At 35.2% G+C, this 22,111-nt stretch overlaps 1 protein-coding gene and 2 pseudogenes across 1 annotated transcript; 1 reads left to right on the top strand and 2 right to left on the bottom strand.

Annotated features, from left to right (window-relative positions):
- Positions 1-3,834: 3,834 nt before the first annotated feature.
- Positions 3,835-5,199, bottom strand: LOC143615513 (zinc transporter 4, chloroplastic-like; annotated as a pseudogene).
- A 2,965-nt stretch (positions 5,200-8,164) lies between these two features.
- LOC143615510 (glycine dehydrogenase (decarboxylating) A, mitochondrial-like) lies at positions 8,165-14,092 on the bottom strand (annotated as a pseudogene).
- A 5,016-nt stretch (positions 14,093-19,108) lies between these two features.
- Positions 19,109-21,321, top strand: LOC143615515 (uncharacterized). Its single transcript, XM_077088623.1, has 6 exons — positions 19,109-19,368; positions 19,966-20,036; positions 20,116-20,153; positions 20,252-20,722; positions 20,810-20,900; positions 21,004-21,321. The coding sequence occupies exons 1-6, from the start codon at positions 19,227-19,229 to the stop codon at positions 21,088-21,090; spliced, it is 900 nt and encodes a 299-aa protein (XP_076944738.1). The 5' UTR covers positions 19,109-19,226; the 3' UTR covers positions 21,091-21,321.
- The last annotated feature ends 790 nt before the right edge of the window (positions 21,322-22,111 follow it).

Here is a 22,111-nt window from a genome sequence, read left to right as displayed (position 1 = left end):
TAGTAGCTAAGTTAAAAATAAAAAATAAAATGTTTGTTTACCTTTGATTTCATTCAACAACCAACTTTGGGCGCACATTAACGCTTCCAATGTTTTTGGATGAAGACGGCTACGATGTGGACTTACCAATCTACCACTTGTACTAAAAGCGGACTCGGAAGCAACGGTAGATATTGGAATCGCCAATATATCTCGAGCAATCTTTTGCAACCTTGGGTACTTGACACCATTTGTTTTCCACCAAGCTAAAAGGTCAATCTCAGTTTCTTTTATCCAAACTTTCTCTTGTAGATACAAATCAAGCTCCGTTGTGACACCTAATATATAAATAAAGTTAATACAATTAATGAATAAAGTTAAATTAATGTAAATAATAAGTCATACCCGAATATAAAAATTATATTTAATAAATAATATATTATATATAAATATAAAAATTATATTTAATTAAACGGGTTTTAAACGGGTATACGGGGCGGGTATACGGGCGGGTACAGGCTATACCATACCCGCCCCGAACCCGATTAACTTAAACGGGGAAAACCCGAACCCGGACCCGTCCCCGATTAAGTGTCCCCGAACCCGCCCCGTTCGGGGCGGGTTTCGGTTTTCCCCATCGGGTTTGGGTTTTTTTGCCATCCCTAATTATCTTGTTAATTGATATCTATACAAGTCCTAAAGAATACAAATCATTTCAAACTATTATGCACTAAACACGCAACTAAAAAACTATTTGTGTAGGTTAGAGTTTTTATATTTATATAGTCGGGTTTGAATCAAGTATAAATAAAATTAATGTGCTAAACGTGAGAATCAAGTAGGGTAATTATATATACAAGTAGAGTAATTTTACATCATATAGTAATTACATAATTACTCTATGTTAATATTCTTAGGTAGCCCATTAACATGTTAACATGAAGACTAGGTTGTATATGGTTGTGTAAAAATATGGTGAAAATATTTAACGACTAAAATCGTTGATAAGATGATCCAGTAACATAATTGTCATGTCATATCAATGTAAATAATCAGCATTGTAGGTTGCGGTTCATTACTTATTTAAATTCACAATGTTGATGCATAATTAGATTTGAATAATTGAGCATTAAAGAAAGTCTGAAAAACCTAGTGATACAATTCAAATACTAGTGACATATCTTAACGTATATGATCTCATTTCAAGTTGAAGTATATTATAAATCTCAACTTGCACAGAATATTGTGTTACATATGTAAAAAAAAAAACCTACACCTCAACTGCAAAAACCTAAATCTTTTATCATTGTATCTATGATTGAAGCAAAATGATTTTTTTTTTTGAGCTATAATCTCGAAATTTAATGTATTATCACTAAGAAACAAATATCACATGGGACTCTAATTGTGTTAAATCAAAATGCTACAAAACTTACCTTGCCTGAGTGACTTGTCGTAGCAGACGAATTGCTGGGCAAATCTCCTTTGGCAGTAGAATTGAAAATAAACTACTGCCAAATGAGCAATTGCCCAGTAATACATCTATACATTTAAAAACCTTTCTATTCAGTCGCAACTTGTTAGATAATACTTTCACATCGAAAACAATTTATAGACCAATACTTTGATGTAAATATTCTTATGCATATAGAATATCCTTAAAATATTTCTTTTTTGTGCAAAATTTAACGTACAATTTGTATAAAAGGTTTTGTGATATTAATTGGTGGCAAACATTATGTTTTACTGACCTTTTGTGTTTCAAAGAGACAATGAAACGCAAAGGTAAGATTGGGATTGTGTTAAATTGCCTTCGCTCAGTAAATCTTGATTTGCACCACTGTTCTTTATAGACTGATGTAGACTATCGAAATTTAATGTATAAAATCAACACGTACGTAATAGGAGTTTAACTAGGATATACATTTTAACGGGTGTCGTGTCATAATGATGAGGAAAATGGAGAAAGTAATTAAGTTCCAATTCAAGAGAAGACTTTTGTATATACGATCTCTATATTAAGTAATATTTGAATGTGAAATGTTAATATCACATAATTCATTAAGATATTAGGCCCACATAACTTAGACATGTTATTGTAAATGCACAACTTTATATGCCTTTATATGCATAATTGTAATGAGTTTAGACACACTGTTATAATTAGGTGCGTACCAACATTTTCTTTAAATGATCAAGCAATACAATATGCTCAAACTAAAGATAACCAAATCTCGTCTTTATATCATTTACAATATTGCCACTTCTTCGATATTAACTAATGAAATAGTAAGACCAACTATCCTAAATATTAAAATATTAAGAGAAATAACCCATATCACTTCACACGTATTTTTTTATAAAATATTCAATTCATAATTTATCTTTATTCTATAAATAATTTCTCACAAGCTCTAACTTTTCTCATTTTCTCTTTCCTCCTGCATCAACGTTAATGAATTTTAAAACACTATAAACATTTAAAGATTTTTTTATTCTTTTGGTTACAAAAGCAGACAATCTTTTAATTCTCTGTATATAAAACAATTTATATGCTTTCTGTGTGTACCTTGGCATATCCAATACACAGAGACATTTATACCAACGACCAAGAAAAGCATCAAGATCTCAAAAGTGTGAAAAGGTTGCGATATGTTGATAATATTGAGCAAGTTTCGATGGTCCTAGATGGAATTGAACCTTAGTATATCCAATTTATTATATATAGGGTGATAAAAGTTTATGGTTGACGGGTCGGTTTACGTGACAAATGATGCATGCATTGTCGATATCGATGAAAGAATAACGTAACACAATATTCACATAATCTTATCACTATAAAGAGCGCAAATAATACAATTAGTAGGTCACTATTGACTATAGTTTATGCATTACGGGTTGTGGTTTTTAAGTGTGTTGGAGAAAATATAGTAAATGGCATTAATTAGTGTTAGGAATTAGGATGTCTTTTAAAAGTGAATATCTGATATTGTGTAATCAACACAACGCATGTAAACAATTCGAGTCCGAGTTTATTTAAGCTCAAAGTCAGTTTATTTCGAATTTTTTTTCTAAAGCTTGAACTTGACTCGTGAATATAATTCTTAAAGATCGAACTCGACTGAGTTCAGTTTGTTTATTACTTATTAAAGATCAAAGCTTATATTTATTTCATTCAAATACATATATAAATTAGTTAAACTATCTATAAACTAATATATTACTCCTATACAGTTACTTTTTTTTGTGTAAATTATACATTTACTATATTATATAAAAATTATTACATTTATTTATATAAATATAATAGTTTAGTCTCATGAGTCTAATCAAGCATAGTATATAAACTTCGGGGCTTGAGCTTATTTAAACTTGACTTGATTTAAGCTTTTTAGCGAGATGATCTCAAATAACTTATAAAGCCGAGCCCGTTTACAACTTTATGCAACTTCTACAAAAGTAAAGTAACTACGTATACTTAGCCCTAGATAGTCAAAGGTATACTTCATTAACTCAATCAATAAAAAAATCACCAAGTACGGATAATATAATATACGTTGTCAATACTTAGGATGACATTCGACTCGATATCACCTAATGTCATACCCGTTCCATGCCTGCAAATACTTTTAAAACTAATCACATTCCTAAAAAATGTGTCCCAACTATTTAAGTTTCCTGCATTCTCGGGTTTTTTTTTCCATAGTTGTAAATCATACTTCATACATGTAAAGTTAAATCCACATGAATCCAAAATCAAAGAGCTATTATAAAACATTCTGTACATTTATACATAAAGCCAGTTAATATTAATTACTTACACCATTAGTTTTTTTTTTTTAAAAAAGAGTCATCTTTAAGCCCATGCTGCAAGAGAAGCCATTAATCCAGCCCCAATAAAAAGTGAAATAAATGACTCCATTTGAACCCCTAAATTGCTTCTCATCTTCTTACTCAAGAACTCTGCAGCAATTAAGTCCCACCAAAGCCATATAAATTAAAAGCCCAGCAGATATTGAGTCCAAAATACCTTCAATTATCAAAGCCTTAGGGCTACTATGGTCATAAAACGAAGACACGCCCATCCCTATGCCCACGCTTACAGGAGCCGTGACTGCGAAAAAACCAGCCATTAATGTCGACCGAAGCGTCCCAAATCTTGCTTGTGAGATACAACCCGCTAATGCAAATCCTTCAAAGAATTGATGGAAAGATAATGCCCCGAGCAACGGTCTAATTGTGCATGGACTTTGTGAAACTCCTAATGATAAACCGATTATTATTGAATGCGACACGATTCCAAGTTCAAGTACCTGAAATGAGTTATGTTGAGTAAGCCACCTTTTTTTTGTAACAGTAAAACTCACGGGCCCCACCAATACAGATAATTAAGATGGAAACCAGTGGAAGCTGGATTTTAAGAATCCATAAGATTACCTGTGAAACGACAGCATATCTTACAACACCATCCGTATCATCATCGTCATGAAATGCGTGTTTGTGAGAATGGCTCTCCAAGTGCTCGTGCGTTTGACCGTTTTCATGGATGTGCGTTTGCCTTTGACCGTCCATACCCGCAATACGAATCCCGTTCCCGACTCCTTCCTCATCCAAACCGCAATCTTTCATCACCAACGGGACCACCACGGAATCCAAATCATCCTCCTCAATTTCAAAACTCTGAATCTGCTTTTCTTGTTTTCTCTCATAATATTGAGTGCTAATGAAGTCGGCAAGCAATGTAAACAAAGCAGCCATCATCGCAACAAAGCCCGAAAACGGGAAACTGGACCAGGGGAATTGAGGCAGACACGGGTTGGACAATGCTGACGTGGCGTCGGGCAGTACGTGCACGAAACCTGTAGCCAAGATGACACCTGCAGCAAAGGCTTTCACGCCCGAAAAGAAACCGGAATCTGATATGAGAATTCGACAGTTGTTGCCAAGCAACGGGACCGATACTCCAACAATTCCAGCCAGTAGTATGGAAGCAATGGCCACAGTTTTGAGAATGAATGCAGCTTTTTCATCCCAGCATGCTTCTAATTCTGGTGACTCAGTGCAACTGATGGTTGACATTGATATTGAAATATTCCTATGAAAATATGTATTAAATTAACAAGATTCAAACAATAAATGCAACCCATTCTCCAATTATTATTATTATTAATATTACCTAGAAACGATGTGTTGATTGATGAACAGATCCTGACGGAAAGAAAGAAAGAAAGAAAGATTAGGGGTTTGGATAGGATAATTATTAGAGGATAACTTGAAGAAGCGGTGACATGTTTATTAAAATTAATGTAGTTTTCAGTAAGATGGCGTCAACGCACGCTACCGAAGTTGCCTTTCCAGAAAAATGACTTCAGAACCTTCTCTTTTGCTGTGAGCCCTTATCTCCAATTTTAGAAAAAACCCACACCACCTAACCTAAAGGCCCACTGATGATAAATTCCGGACGTTTTTACAATCGAACCGGATATCATAAAGATCTCAGTTTTCCTTCATTGAGTCCCTCATGCATTTCCCAAAGTGTTATAAGTGGGAATCGAACATGAGTCTCCGTTAAGAAACTCAAGCTTTCTACAACTACACCACATTGAAAAATAAACCATACCGGAATAGACTTAAATAACATTTCAAATACCCAAATCTAATTTCTTTTATTTATTTTTCATTAAAAGTAAATTAAACAACTGAACATAAAATATAACTAAATTTTTATATAAATAAAAAAAATACGTAATTCAAATAAAAAACATTAAACACAATAAATAAAAACAAACACATGGATATAAAACTAAACCACCCAGTCATCTGAGTTGAGGGACAATTGATTTAAAGTTGTAAGATGATCCATAAGATCAAATCAAAGTCGAAAATATGTGTTTTCATCAATAAACTTTGGTGTTAAAACGGGCTCAGCCGGCGAATCTCTTATGTATACCTGTAATATCACATTTTCGTTGTCATTTAAGATCATGTTGTGCAACAAAATGCAAACATGCATCACTCTCTTAATCTTGTTTACAATCATATCCCGCATGAGTCATCTAAGAATACCTGATTTTGCCGTTAGATTACCGAATGCTCACTCCGCATCTTTTCTTGCTGAAACTTGTACTTTCTTAAACTTCTTTTCACTTCAGGCCGAGATATGGACACGTTTTCACAAATGTTAACCAAGGAGGGTAGATCACGCCGGTAAGACAATACCCATGTTTGTATAATAGCCCATTTACATGAAATTGACACGTAGGGGTGATTCCATTCCGTTCAGTAATATTGGAGATTTTTCGAAAACATTGATGTTGTTGTTTTACCCAAATAGACCACAAAATGCATGTCAAACCATAAATCTTGTGAGGCAACCACTTCAATCATGACCCGAGGGTATTGCTAATCATCTTTCATATACTGGCCGCGTAACTCGGTGGCACACATTCTCCAAACGAGATGTCTATAGTCAATGCCATCATTCCTGATTTCCAAGAAGGTGATGTTTTTCTTCATGTGCTTGGTACCAAAGTGCAACATTGTGGCTTCTCGACCTACACAAGGACTCTACTATATAAGCCAATCACGGCATTCACGTGAATTCCTTTGGGACATACATAAATACCCATCGTATTCGTCAGAATGATAACCGGCACGAACAATGTGGTTTTTTTATCACCGTAAAACTCTTTTTCATCCTCCCGTCTAAACCCTCTTGAAAGTTAAAAGTGGGCACATCTAACTATACTATTAAAGCAATAGGCTTTATGTCAAAATCCCTGATGTATATAAAAATATACATCTTTTTAGCATCAAATAATCTCTAAAAACTGCAACTTCTATCGTATAATATTGTTAAAATAACTACTTATCATGTTGAAATGTATTTTCAGGTGAATCCAAGCCTCAAACGGAGAAACGAACGAAAAACCGAAGAAAAACCAAAGAAAACCCAAGAAAACAGCAAAACACGGGGCTGTGCTTCTGAAAGCACGGGGTCGTGCTTACCTATCAGAAAAGACAAAAATCTACAAGAAAAGACAAAATAGCAGACAACTAGACACGAGGACGTGCTTCAATGGACACGGGGCCGTGGTCACCTTCTAAAAAAGACAAAATGAATTTGGCACATGTCATAATAAAACACGGGGGCGTGCCTACCTAAGAACGGGGTCGTGCTCACCTTTCAGAAACGACAAAAAGAATTAGCACATGTCACTAAAAAGCACGGGGCCGTGCCTCAGGAAGCACGGGGCCGTAGTGAGTCATCATGTACGATCTGACAACATGCAACCGGGACACGTGTAACACCCCGACCAAAGGCGGATTATACATCGGGGCGCCACATATTGTTTCATTACTCGTGACACTATTGGGTGTCAATATTTAATAAATACATTCATTCGCGCACGCGCAAAGTAGACATAAGAATGTGTTAGCTTCTAATTCTAACAACCAACCACAAAATTTCTGTTTAGGGTTTTACTTTGCACGTATCAAGGGTTGGAGATTGTGGCACGGAAGATGATGGTGGAGAGGATGGAGATATTGATGTGGTTTTGGAATGCGTGATTAAGGCATGGATATATGTCTTTAAAGAATAAAAGATCACTCTCATATTGAAATATTCCGTTTGCATGCAACAAAGTTCAATTGGATAATTCACAGAGAATAAAAAGAACGAATGTTGGTTTGGGCGGGTACAATTTGAAGGGTGTTTTATTTAACATCTTAGCAGATTTTACATATCTTAATCAATATATTTAATTTACGAAACTTGTAATGTTTTTTACTATCCCTATAAGACCATCCACAATAACAGAAACACCACTCATTCAAAAAGAGATGACTTGTTAATTGACATACATGTTGGAAAGTTGCTCAAAGTGTTTTTACAAAAAAGCGTCTCGCGTCAACCAATCCGACGAGTTCCAATAAGCAAAGCACAAAATGTCTATAACAGTTTTAATTTTGACCGCAATTTTCATTTAAAAGTTAATGTTTAGATTTTACTGATAACTTACATTGATTGAATAGCTTATGTAGTTAGTTATGTGTTTGTATTTGAAAGCTGTACATTATAAGGAACTGTTATAAATGCATCCGATAATCATGATTACACTAGTATCATTAAATCCAACAGCCGTAAGGTGTAACAACATGAAACATGTATATAAAAGAACAGACTGAAGTAAAAATCTGAGAAAGAACCTTGAAGCACATGTGGTGGTTGATAGATTAATAATTAAGCAGTCGCTTCAGCTTTCTCTTCATAGTCTTGTGGCGGCTGAAGGGTGCAGATGAGGTTGCGGTCACCATACACATTATCTACACGGCCTGTCACCACAATTAAGCGATAGTTAATTACTTATCACATGAAGACACAACAGAAAAGTATACCTTTTGAAAAAGTAAGACATTTGTCATTTACAAGGGTGTTTGAAATTTTGAATATGTGTTTTGAAAATGATTATGTTATTATCGAAAACATCATAACCAAATATTCAGCTTCAATAATTCATTTATTTTTTCAATCTTAAGAAATATTAAAATATAAGAAAATGGTTAAAATGCAATGTTTATAAATCTCTTGAAATATAAACAAAAACGGATTGTTTATAGAACCTATACATGTGTAAAGCATGTGTAGGCAGGCTATATTTCTACACATAACCTACACATGTGTAGGCGTGTAGGTAGACGCATAAAAATGAAAAAAAAAACATATAAACAAATTTGTTTAATGTTCTTTTATATGTAACATAGCCATTTTTGGTGTTCTGTCTGGAACCCTCCCATTTATGTGTGTGTGTGTGTATAGAGAAAGAGAGACGTACATGTAGTAGGCCAGAACTTAGCAGCACGAAGCCATGGAGCAGGGTAAGCCGCATATTCACGAGAGTATGGTTTTGTCCACTTGTCGGCCATGAGTAGTTGTGGCGGGTGAGGAGCTCCCTACAAACATAAATTCTCTCAAATCACTAAAACAATTCATGAAGAAACCATTATCCCAAAACAATTAAACTGATGACAACATTAATACCTTGATGACATTGTTGTTGATATCAACTTTTCCTTTCTCAATCTCTGCTATTTCTTCTCTGATGGAGATTAAAGCATCACAAAACCTGTCCAACTCCGCCTACAAATACAACATTGCGCGCTTTAAGTAAAATAATATTATAACTTTAATAAAAATGAAAACTTTACTCTCCACATCATACCTTGCTTTCACTTTCAGTGGGTTCAATCATGAGTGTTCCTGGAACTGGCCATGACATTGTGGGACCGTGAAACCCGTAATCTATAAGACGTTTAGCAACGTCTTCTGGCTCTATTCCAGCAGTAGTCTAGAAATGACAGAGATCTTAAATTAACAAGTGATGCAGTTTCGGAAGCAATCAATGGCTCGAGAGACTCATGATTAATCAAAAGACGATAAATCGAACCGAAGTTCCAAGAACAATGTTCTTTATATTAAAACTCAATCAAAAACTACCTAACAAACATACCCTAACACCCTATTTATACTAAAACGAAAAAGAGATAATCATGGAAACTAAATAAACATAAAATAATAAAAGATATTAAAAACTGAATTCAAATTAGGAGATGATCCTGCATCAACAAGCTTGATTAAGGTAATCACTAATTAAAATTTTAAAATTACCTTCAAGGGTCTCAAATCGACAATGAATTCATGGGCAACTGTTCCATTCACACCGCGGAAAAGAATTGGATAATGATTCTGCAATGTAATAATACAAAGTTCAAGAATTGGATATGTAGTTTATTAAAAAAGGTAAGAAATGAGACCTCGAGACGTTTTGCCATATAGTTTGCATTCAAAATAGCTATCTTTGATGCGTTTGTTATTCCTTGAGATCCCATCATGACAATGTATGTATATGATATTGGCAAGATAAGAGCCGAACCCCACGGGGCTGCAGCAATGGTACCGAGTGGCTGTTCGTGGTCAGGGGCCGGGATGCCACCTGTCGAGACCTGAATCAAGATGTACAATTACATAATATATAGAAAGTAAGAACACATCTTCACAACTAATTGTTTGTGGTACTTACCACAGGATGTGAAGGCAAGTATGGTGCCAAGTGTTTCTTAACACCAATGGGACCCATCCCGGGCCCACCACCGCCATGTGGAATGCAAAATGTCTTGTGTAGGTTTAGATGACACACATCAGCACCAATCCACCCTGGACTTGTCAAACCAACCTATAATAACAACCCAAAAATATAAGGTGAATTCATATATACCCCTAAAAAACTTCTAAAATATCATACACACCCCTAGAAACTAATTATAATTTCAGATTTACCCATTTTGTTAAAAGCAAATTGAAATGACCCTTTTACCTTTATTTTTCTTAACGCTTTAAAATTTCATATTTTATTTTTAACTTTAAACGTTATACTTACTCACTGGCAAATATATTTCTCAAATACAATATTTAATCACTTCATCAGAAACAAGTCATTTTCCTTCTTATCGATTCTCTCTTATAAGTTCTTTAAACTTATTTCATATCGTGCATACCAAAAAGTACAAAAGCAGCCGAGAACTGAAAAACTGTGATGACTATTTATTTTCTTATCGAATTTCTTTGTTTTAGATATATTATATTTAATTATTTAATAAGTACTGCTTACTTCTGTTCATTTTTAACAACTTATAATGCCAAAATATTTTACAATTAATTATTTGTAACCGAGTTTCTTAATCTCACATGATTCATGTGTCATTAGTAATAATTTTCGACTGTCTAAACTAGATTAATTGAAAAGATAGAACAAGATTAAAAAAGTAATATATTTCAGAGGGGTACTAAGGTCATAAACTAAATGTTCATCTTATAAAGGGTATATATGATATTTTAAGTTTAGGTTGGGTATATAGATATTTGACATTTTTTTAAGAATATATAAGAAATTCTCCCAAATATATATTAAATTTTCTAAAATTATAGCATTGGCTTCAATAATTTAATATACCTGTGCATTCATGTTTGCTCCGTCCATGTAAACTTGACCTCCATTGTCATGAATAATTTTGCAAATCTCATCAATACCCTCTTCATAAACTCCATGAGTCGAAGGGTAGGTAACCTGAACTCCAATTAAACAAACTAAGTATATATACGGTTGCAGCAAATAAAAACATTTAACTAACATCTACTTACCATAAGAGCAGATAGTTTGTCTTTATTTGCCTCAGCAGCCTTGCGCACCTCTTCAATATTAATATTACCTTTGGAGTCGGTTCCCACAGTAATAATTTTCATTCCACACATAGCAGCACTAGCGGGATTCGTTCCATGTGCTGACACAGGGATAATGCATACATTCCTATCATGATCTCCTCTTGCCTACAGTTGACCAAAGTCAACAACTCAGTTATTTTACTTTGACACTTAAAGTTGACCACAGTCAGCAACTTATTATATAACTTTACACTTAAAGTTGACCACAGTCAGCAACTAATTTACACATACCATATGATATGCCCTGATAACCATCAGCCCAGCATATTCTCCAGCAGCACCAGCATTCGGTTGCAAAGAGAAAGAATCAAATCCAGTAATGCTACACAACAAGTCACCTAAATTCTTGAACATTTCCTGCCAAAATTTTTAAGAAAGATTACTTAACATAGTCTGGAATTCTGAAAAGGAAATGAATTGTATTAATAGAAATGAAAACTACGGTTACCTGATAACCCTGTGCCTGATCAACAGGAGCAAAAGGATGAATATCTGCAAAGGCGGTCCAGGTCACAGGCATCATCTCTGTCGTTGCATTAAGCTTCATGGTACAAGATCCAAGGGGGATCATACTGTGACACAGTGATAGATCCTTTGATTGTAGCTTACTAAGGTATCTTAGTAGCTCATGCTCCGTATGATACCTAAAAAAATTACATAAAAATGAAGGCTGACACTTAAAGAAACCGATCTTCGTATAAAGAATTAAAGACGAAAACTTTTTCATTGTTACTCTGATTACTACAACTTATCATCATGTAGATGACATATAACAATACGATAAATGCTCTTTTTCTATACATGTAACTAAAAGTAAGATTCTTGAAGCTCAGAAATCCAGTTTTGAAGCAAATAATATAAGAAAGAATCATACGCGTTAAAAATTGGATGAGTCAAATACGGAGTCTCCCTCACAAGCCCAGAAGGGATAGTATCTTGAACCTCTGGTGCAATAAATGCAGCAGTAAATGTCACCTAGAAGAAAAAAACCCTTCAATTTTCTGTCATAAAAGGTATACAAATATTTGTAAAACAAAGAAATGGGGACACTCACAGGCTTCCCCAATGCAAAGACTTTGAACAAAGAATCAACATCTTCAATTGTTGTTGTTTCATCAAATGAGACAGTAATCTGTGCGAACATGTTTGAGGAAAAGTTGTAAAAAATGAATATGCAAATACTAAATAGCATCTTGGAAACATACTTACAGTGTTTTTGTCCACAATACGAAGATTGATCTTATGCTTGTAAGCTTCGTCAGCAATTGCATATGAATTCGCACATGTTATTTTCACGGTGTCAAAAAACGGAAGATCTTGAACTTGTACAGTTCCAAGTTTCTTCAAACCTGCAGCAAATGTGCCAGCTAGACCGTGGACCCGTTTGGCAATGGTCTTTAGTCCTTCTGGCCCATGATACACACCATACATAGCAGCCATGTTTGCAAGCAATGCCTATATGATTAAAAATATGTGTTACATTGTTGAAACAAATGTATTATTGCAGTAATAAGCACCATTAAAAAGTTATAATATTACTTGAGCTGTGCAAATGTTACTAGTTGCTTTATCTCTCCTAATGTGTTGCTCACGGGTCTGCATCGCCATACGCAGAGCCGGTTTTCCAGAAGCATCGACACTAAGACCAATAATTCTTCCGGGCATCATTCGTTTATACTCTTGAGATGTTGCAAGAAACGCTGCATGGGGCCCACCATACCCCATAGGCACCCCAAACCGTTGAGCCGAACCCACCACAATATCAGCACCGAGTTCACCAGGCGGTTTCAAAATAGTCAAAGCCAACAAATCGCTAGCCATGACCACTTTCACCCCATTCGCATGTGCGTTCTTGATAAACTCACCGTAATCCAACACCTCACCCTCGGTTCCCGGATACTGAACCAGCACCCCACACACATCACCAGACGAGTAATCAAAATCTTTTAAGATCCGAAGTAACCACCTTTAGATCAAACCCATCGGCTCGAGTTTTGCAGATATCGATAGTTTGCGGGTGGCAGTTACTTGCAATAATAAAGGTTTTCTTTTTACCCTTTAGGATATTGTTACACATAGCCATAGCTTCAGCAGCTGCAGTTCCTTCATCCAGTAATGAAGCATTTGACATGGGTAAACCGGTTAAATCAGTAACCATGGTTTGGAAATTGAGCAGGGATTCGAGCCGACCCTGTGCAATTTCCGCTTGGTATGGCGTGTACTGCGTGTACCAACCGGGGTTTTCCATAATGTTTCTTAAAATAACTGTAGGCACAGATGTGCTATAATATCCCATACCAATAAACGACTTAAAGATCTTGTTTTTAGAAGCTAAATCTTGCATGTTTGAAATCATTTGTGACTCGGTTAACCCTTCATCAAACTTGGAGTATTTCATCGATTCAAGACGGATTGATTTGGGCACAGTGGCATCAATGAGTGAATCTAGATTCGGATAACCGACAAATTCAGACATTTCGGTTTGTTCTTTTGGTGTGGCGGAGTTATGGCGACGTGGGAAAGTCTCACTTGGTTTTAATGCATCAACTGATATGGACCGAGTTTGTGAACCAAACCCGTTAAGGTTCCTATCTGATCTAACGTGTGTGCCACTGCATACGTAAGGAGATAACGAGGAAACATACCGTGAAGGTGAAGATAAAGCTGGTGATGATGAGTTGTGCTTGGTTTGTGAAACTAGACGACCGAGGATGGCTTTGTTTGCGAGCCTGCGCGCGCGCTCCATTGTGTATGGTGAGTTCTAATGAACTTGACTGAATCAAACACAATAACAATAAAGAAAAGAGCAAGAATGCTCTTATGTTTGTTGCTACTTTTCTTATCAACTCAAGGTGGTGGTGGTGGTGATAAAAAGGAGTTAACGGTATTACACTGGCCTCAAATGTGATGTTCAACTAGTCACTTGTCATCATGTAGGATAATAATTTATGTTTTTGGTCCTCAAGTATACACTTACTTTAATATTTCATCCCAAAGTTTCATGTTGTAACTCAAATATAGACTTCTCAAAAAACTCGCAGCTCGCTCGAATAATTCTAGTTAAAAAAAACTTGATTTCAAACAACCGAAGCCAAGTTGGCTCATTTTTGTAACCAAGCCAAAGCTCGGCTCGCAGGGGCCAAGTATGCCTTGGGGCCAGGGTGGACCCGCCCCTGTTTCTTTGCGTATTAGTGTAAATTTACCCGTTTTTCCCCGAAAAGTTTATACGCAGTGTAAATTTCGTCGTTTTTGGCCAAAATTTTGAGGGCCCCCCCTCGGTTGTCTTAGTCCAAGCTTCGCCACTGTCATAATCTTAAGCTCGTTTAACTTCGAGCTCATGATCGAGCTAAGCCGAGCCACCTCGTTTAATTTCGAGGTTGAGTTCGAACTCACACCGGCTTGACTCGTTTACAGCCATTATGTCTATTTTGAATAAAGGTTGGATTTGTGTAAAAGAGCCAAACCGAGCCCGAGCTCAACTCGTTTTGACTTATGAGCGCACAAGCTCGACTTGTTTCGATCTTTTTTTCTAAAGCTCGAGTTCAGCTTGTGAATTACTTTTTCAAGCTTGGTCTCGGCTCGTATACTATTTATTCATTAATTTATATACATAGTTTCTTATTTATTTTATATATTTTGAAAAAAAAAATCTTAAACGAGTCAAAGCTCGGGTGTACAGTGTGAAATAAATACATAAAATCGAGAAAGGGTAAAACTTGGAAATACCCAAGGCGCGTTAAGGCTTGACGAGCTTGGACCGAATAACTAAACAAACTTTATTTGAGTATCGGCCTCAAATCAAGCTTGGATATTAAATTTGAAGGAGCAGATATGAATGTGTGTATAGTTTATAGATACGAGATCTGGCATGATGGATGACTGTTTAGATAGAGACAATTAATTTATTATTACAGCAAAGAACACGTGTAGATGAGTCGATTGATGTGTAACTGCGAGCAATTAAAGCCAGTCGTGTGACTCAAAGACAAAGACAAAGCCAAGTGGGCAAATGTATTCACTTAGGCAATTCGTCGAACATGTGGCGTGCAACGGATCGATATCTTGGATTGGGTTTAAGTGGAGTATGTAATTCTAGATGGGATATTTTAGGGTAAAATTGGAGTGGAAGTAAGTAATATTGGATTTTGTTTCACACTCACGTTATCTTATATTTCAACCTCACACCAAAACACCAAGTGTGTTGTCAATCATTCGTATAAAAATATCTCTCCTAGTTTCTCGGAAGAAAATGACAAGGGGGTCCATATACGTTGATGAACAAGTGTTGAAAACAGTATATGTTTTGGGTGTTTCTTATAAATAGTTCTATGATAATACTTAATAGTGTTTGATATTATGGACTTTACAAGTGTCATGACTTGAATCACGTACTATTATTGTTATTATTATGAGGTGTTAATTGTTAATTGTGTCTAGTCAATAGATTGAATTATGCTACAGCCAATGTTTTCATAACCGGATCGGACGTCAAACCAGACAGGCTACCGGGTCGCCAATTCAACCGGTCGGATCGGCCGAACAATTTCGGGAAAAAAATGACGGGAAAGGCCGAAAAAAAGTTTTTAGAATCATAGAAAACCGGTTCAACCGGTCCGGTTTACCGGTCGGACTGATTGAACCGATTCGGACCAGCCGGTTCACTGGGAGCCGAGCGAGCTGCACATAACCGGACCGGTCGGTGGACCGATTTCCGGTCAAACCGGTCCGACTGGTGGGTCCGGTCCAGTCTTAACAACATTGACTACAACTATATTTTAATTGGGCTTGTTGTGGGTTGTAAAAGGGGCTTTAAAATAGGATATGACATGGCTTTAAAGCCTGATGGGAGGGGCTTAACTTATTATCGAGAGGCAAATGAGGGGCTTCAACACATGTGGAGCCTAATTGCTAAAGAGAGAGGACTTTAAAGTGATAATGAGACTTTAAACCAAAACATGATATTAAAAGGGTAAGGCTATAACATGACTAGTCGCTTTAACTTGGGCTTTAAAGCCCTCACTAGGGGTGTTTAATGGTTTGGTAACAATTTATTTGATTTGTTCGGTTATGGGATTTTTGTACCCCTAATCGAAAACCAAAGTTAACTGAATTCAATAAGGGGGTAATCGAATCGAATTCAATTCGGTTCGGTTTTGGTTAAAACCAAACAAACTGATTCAAACCATATTAATTGAATTCATCCAAAACAACAATTTGGCCTAAAATTAATTTTTGCTTGTGTTTCAGATCCAAACAATAGTTAAAGACCATAGTAAAGAAACAAAACATAATATGCATCCTAAATCAAAAGTTAAAGGTCATAATAAAACATCTAAACTATTAAATAGTCTTAAATATATAACCAGCCAACCACACAATCATTCTAACCATAAAACTCTTAAACATAACAGGACATCTAACATGATTCATATTCTTTAACACTTAAAATAGCCCAGGGTCTAATATGGATATGGATTTTGGGTTACATATTGTAAATGAGCTAAAAAATGAATGTGTCATATACAAAACAATTATTATGGTTTACGTTTTAATCGATTCGGTTAACTGAATAAAACAAACTATCGCTTAAAAAGAAAAACAAATACGTAAATCGAGTTCGGAATTACGTTATAACCAAATCGAAAATCGATTTCTAAATTCAGATTCGGTGTTTTCATTACGGATACAATTTGGTTTTCGGTTTTGTTTTTTTAATAGCCTTATCACAACAACCAACCTTATTGTAAAGGATTTTAATATGAAGTTTTAACCGAAAAAAGTATATCAATATATCATAAGAATTTTTTAATCGAAGACATAATTTGCGAAATTCAAATGAATTTCATTTAATATAACTATATAAGCCAAAAAGTAACTGAAGTTTCGTCTCCGAAAAGAAAAGGATACCAGTTTTGATGATAAATCAAATTCTGTTACGGTAAACAGTAAACAAATTAAAGTAATTAAACAGTTGTTTCTAGAAAGGAAAATGAATAAATAATTTTGAAACTTAAATGGATTTGTGGGTTAATCCGAATATGACTCATTATTTAAATGGTTATACTGGCCATCCCAAATCCAGTTATCTTAATATCATATTCGAGGTCATGAAAAAATTGTTATTACCATTCACACAACCGAAGGTGGTGCATCCAACTTTTTCTTTGTGTTATTTGTAGCATTTAGAAAATGATAATTTGTTAATAACGGGATAGAGAGGAATATAAGGATGGCTGGTATAAGCAGCTGGGTGTTACACACGTGCTATTTTATAAAAATAATCCCAAAAACATATATGCAATCGTGAAGTACGGTAGTGTAAAATTTCTTAGAAAGTGAACTTGACCCCGAAAACGAAAAGCATTTCAAAACTGAAATTGGAATTCAAAATCGAGTTTTGCAAGTAGCCCGTAGACATGTACAAATCGGGTTTTATCCCAAACCACTTTGAGTTATGAACCGACCTGCTTTGATAGCCCAGTGGGCCAAACCAGTTCGGGTTACAAACTTGTTTTTAAAGACGAAACTTCAAATCTATCAAAATGATTCAGGTCGGTTTACAAACCGGATTGGGACAAAAATACAGGTTTAGCCGGGTTTTTTTTACAACCATTTCGGGTTATAAGCCGGTTTCAAAGAATGAGAATACGAACCAGTGCCAAGCCTACGGGTTAGGTCTGGTTACAAACCGGCTTAAAACCAGTTTTCTACAAATGCCCAATATTACTATTGTTGACTTCAAGACTGTGTTCCAGAGCTTCACTAACGCCTTGTTCTCGAGTTTTTTAACCAAGGAAATAAAATGAAAGGAGAGGGAAGGATAAGAAAGGGAAGGGAAGGGAAAGAAATTTTTTTTAATTAGGTGTATTCTTGAGCTGGAAGGAAATTAGAGGAAATGAAAGGATAACTATGTTAAAAAATAGTTATCCTTAGTAATCATCCTATTTTTGGGAGGATAACTTATTAGAAAAATACATTAATTTAATCCCTCCTAACTCCTTTTACTCTTTTCCTTTCCATCCTAAAAAAACTCAAGAACACCCATTTTTTAACTATCCTTAGTTTTCCTTTCCCTTCTCTCCTTTAAAAAAGCTCAAGAACGGGGCGTAAAGGAGAGAAAGGAAAGGATTTAAAAGGAAAAGTAAGAGAATTTGTGTTCTTGAGTTTTTTTTATGAAAAGAAATGGTTGGAAAGGAAAGGAAAGGAAAGGAAAGGAAAGGAATGGAAAGAATTGAGAGGAGAAAAGAAACACAAACATCATATTCATATTTCAATTCCAGTTATACCTCATCATCATCATCATCATCATCAGCAGCAGACTGTCATCAACCCATCTCCCATCATCTTTCTAAACTCACTGCACTCACCGGAAAATCTTCATCTCTATCATCACCTTACTCCGACGAAGCGCCGTCCATTCGATTATCACCTAACACGCCGTCTATTCGTTCTTCTCCACGCCATTTAAGTTCTCCTTAAATCAGGTTTTCATTGGTTTGAGTTTCAACACTTTGCTTTCCTTTTAATATCCGCTGATCATTTTTTGATCCTTCTTTTGCGGGTCAAAATATTGTTTTGAAAATATTGTCTGCCAGGTGTTTGTGAAAAAGCCTCAAAGAGGTTTTGCAGTAAACGGGATCTTGAAATGAGAAGATTGAGGATATAATAGTGAAAATGCAAATTTCTTTTCTTTTCCTTTCCTTCCATCTCGAGAACACACAAAATGCTTAATTTCCTTTCTATTCATTAAACTCGGAAATACGAATTAAAAACACACATTTTTCTTTCTTTTCCTTTCCTTTCTCTTGTTAAACGAAGCTTAGGAACACATTGCAAATAGCATAGAAAAATAAAAGAATACTGTATTTGTTATGACAAACCTAGTTGCAATTGCAAACTTGTAATAATCCCTGGCTTTTTGAACTGAGAATCAACGCAACCCCTTTACACCATCGGAGTTCAATCAATGGCTGACAAACCCAGCAGAGGATTGGTGTTGTACGGCCACGGATTAGCTAGATCCGTCAACCCGTCTCACACCCATCTCCATGCATTAGCAGCTCAATCTTTATGTGGCTTCTTATCTCTTCCACACTTACCTCCTACTGGTATTTATTTTAATGTGCATCAATTTGGTTACTTATCTTTTGAGTCTATGCTCAATTAGTCAAATTAGGTTTATTTTTCACAAAGATCACCAACAGGGTTTATTAGATTTTGAGGAATTTTATTTTTTTCTTGTGTAAAGTTTATGTTTTTACATCGAATTAGAAGCAGCTAGCCCTTTTTGGATAACGAAACTAAGTCTTTTGGAAATCACATTCATAGATCTAGCGGCGGTAACATTACTATTCATGGCCCGTTGGACTCGACTAAGTAGCTCTGCAGCCTCTAGGAAACCAAAAGTATCAAATGCTAATGGAATTATTTAAGGTTAATCACTTGTACATTGTTGATCAAGATGATGAAAAATTGAAAATATTTCTGGTTTTTTTTTTAGTATAGGAATTGAATTGATAATTTTTTTTATATATGTTCATACATGAAATACATATTTTGACGATTTTACTACATTAGAAGTTCGAGTTTGTTCACTACATATCAGTATTTTTCCCGCAAGATATGTTCATCTTTTCTTTGAAATTTGTAAGTATGATTTGATACTTGTGGATCTTTACTTATTTACTTAAGACATTATTTTTCAGAAAACGTGGATGGTCAAACACTTGGAGAATTTCTGAATTTAGTGGACGCATTCGACGACTTTCCCGCTTTGGTTAGATTTTCTATCGTTAGAATATTGTTTTACTAAAATTTATAGTAACTTCACTTTTTAACTTTTGTTACTTTTCCAGAATCAAGACAAGCTCAAAACACCATCTATATCAGAGAGGTAATATCACAACCATAATGCTTATTACTTATACAGACTCGTGAACGAATTGTTTGATTTGCTTACTGAATAGATATTGCGTGTTTTGATCAATGTAGGTTTATGGGAGTAAAAGCAGCATTAGTTACCGAAAACAAAAGTTTGAAGTCATGTGGAGACAAACTTGGACTTTCGGTGCTAGACTCAAACGAGTTAGTTAACAACGATCGTTCACTTGCTGACTCACCCGTTAATCTTGTTGCTATTAAGTTGCTGAATCTGCTTGGATTTCAAGAAAATAAAGTTCTCGATACAAATCAGTTTGATCTAGTTTTTGTACACATTGGAGCTCATGAACAAGAATATATTAATTCATTAGTTGGTGAGATAATATCCAAGACAAAACCTAAATCACAGATAGGTTCTCGGCTTCATTTATCTGTCGTGTTAAGCTATGGGGAAGTTTCAGAAGATGATAAATCCAATTTTACCATCTTGAATAATAATGGAATTATGAAGTCAGGTTTAGATTCACTGTACCCTCGTCAAAGTTACACAATGAAAGGTAGCAACCCGAGGAGTAATGTAAGGTAAAAAAAAAAGTAAATGCTACAAGTATGTATCACATGTGTTTAATGGCGGCTTGTGGTTGTATTAATTTTAGCGTTGTTTAACAGAGATTATTGCCCAATGTTGTTTGCTCAATGGCAAGATGCTGTTACTCGAAAAGATGCAGTGAAAACGTTCTCTTTTCAAGATTTTAAGGAGGTAAATAACTCAAATCAAATATCAATATCAATATCAATCAATCAAATATGTTATTTGCAAATTCTGTATATGTCATTGATACAATTTTTGAATATTGATGTAGAATGATGGAAACCTTACAATACCAGCTGATAGATTTCTTCATGAAGTTGCTTTTAAGCTTTGGAAGGCTCCCAAATATGGAGCCTGAGGTACTTTTTTGTTCTGATAAACTAATAGTTTGACTCGGTTGACTTTTCTAAATAAGCTTATGGTTGTTTTGTGTGTTAACGTTTTACTTTCGAGTATGTCATCGTCTGTATAATAAGTTGTTTGCCTGTTGATAAGCGGATAGTTTATCGCCTTTTAGGTTTCTTTTATATTTATGATATCTGCTACTTTTTTCATTAATTTGTTTATTAATTGCTTTCATTAGCAACAGGAACACGGTATGTTATATCGTTTTAAGAAACAAGGACATCAATCTGCAACCGCCACCACAATCATAAAATCTCAAACCGTTAAAAACCTAATCAAATATCTGAAATATATATTCTGATGCAAGGGCCAAAAGAAGAAGAAAACTTAATGGTGTTGGAAATGTGTTTAGTGTCTCGTCATCGTTGAAACTGAAGTCTAATGTAGTTGTCGATAAACCAAAACTGAATTATCAAGAGCCTGATCGTAGAGTGAACAATGATCATGTTTGACACTGTATTAAAACAGTCGTTACCTCAAAATAACTTGTTCAAACAATTTAATGAATAAAATTCTTCCAAGTATAGAAATTTGTTTTAGTCATTTAACTTCCATGTCAAAAGACCAACTATGAACAGTCAATGCATAAAGTTATATAATGTATTATAGATTTTATTTTCATTATTAACCGTCTTTCCTTTGAACTCCTCGCCTTTCACACACCAAACCGTGTAAAAGGATAATAACATGAAACACATTCGCTTTCTCTTTTGAATAAATAACCCAAGTGCTTATGCATCTCTAATAATTATATAGCTCTAAAAGTATAAAAGAATAGAATCTTACACCATTAATACTGTTCTCTATAGTGGGGGGCATCGAAGCCTCTCCACAGTGCCACGACAGCACCACGTGAACATTGGGGGGCTTTGGTGCCCTTCTCCATAACGTCTCGCTGTGTTTTAAAGCTCATTGGGCGCCCCAGTATATATATATATATATAATATATACATATATATGTATGTGTGTGTATG

Source organism: Bidens hawaiensis, unplaced genomic scaffold, assembly GCF_021521415.1.
Source record: "Bidens hawaiensis isolate Kalapana, Puna unplaced genomic scaffold, B.hawaiensis_p1.1 tig00043463_1, whole genome shotgun sequence".
Taxonomy (NCBI): Eukaryota; Viridiplantae; Streptophyta; class Magnoliopsida; order Asterales; family Asteraceae; genus Bidens; species Bidens hawaiensis.
Note: the sequence above shows the minus strand (reverse complement) of the source record. Positions and strands in the feature narration are given on the sequence as shown.

Coding starts and splice junctions, on each gene's coding strand:
- LOC143615515 (XM_077088623.1), top strand. CDS start 19,227: ATGGCTGACAAACCCAGCAGAGGATTGGTGTTGTACGGCCACGGATTA. Junction 20,154..20,251: donor ACACCATCTATATCAGAGAG/GTAATATCACAA, acceptor TGATCAATGTAG/GTTTATGGGAGTAAAAGCAG. Junction 20,901..21,003: donor CTTTTCAAGATTTTAAGGAG/GTAAATAACTCA, acceptor ATATTGATGTAG/AATGATGGAAACCTTACAAT.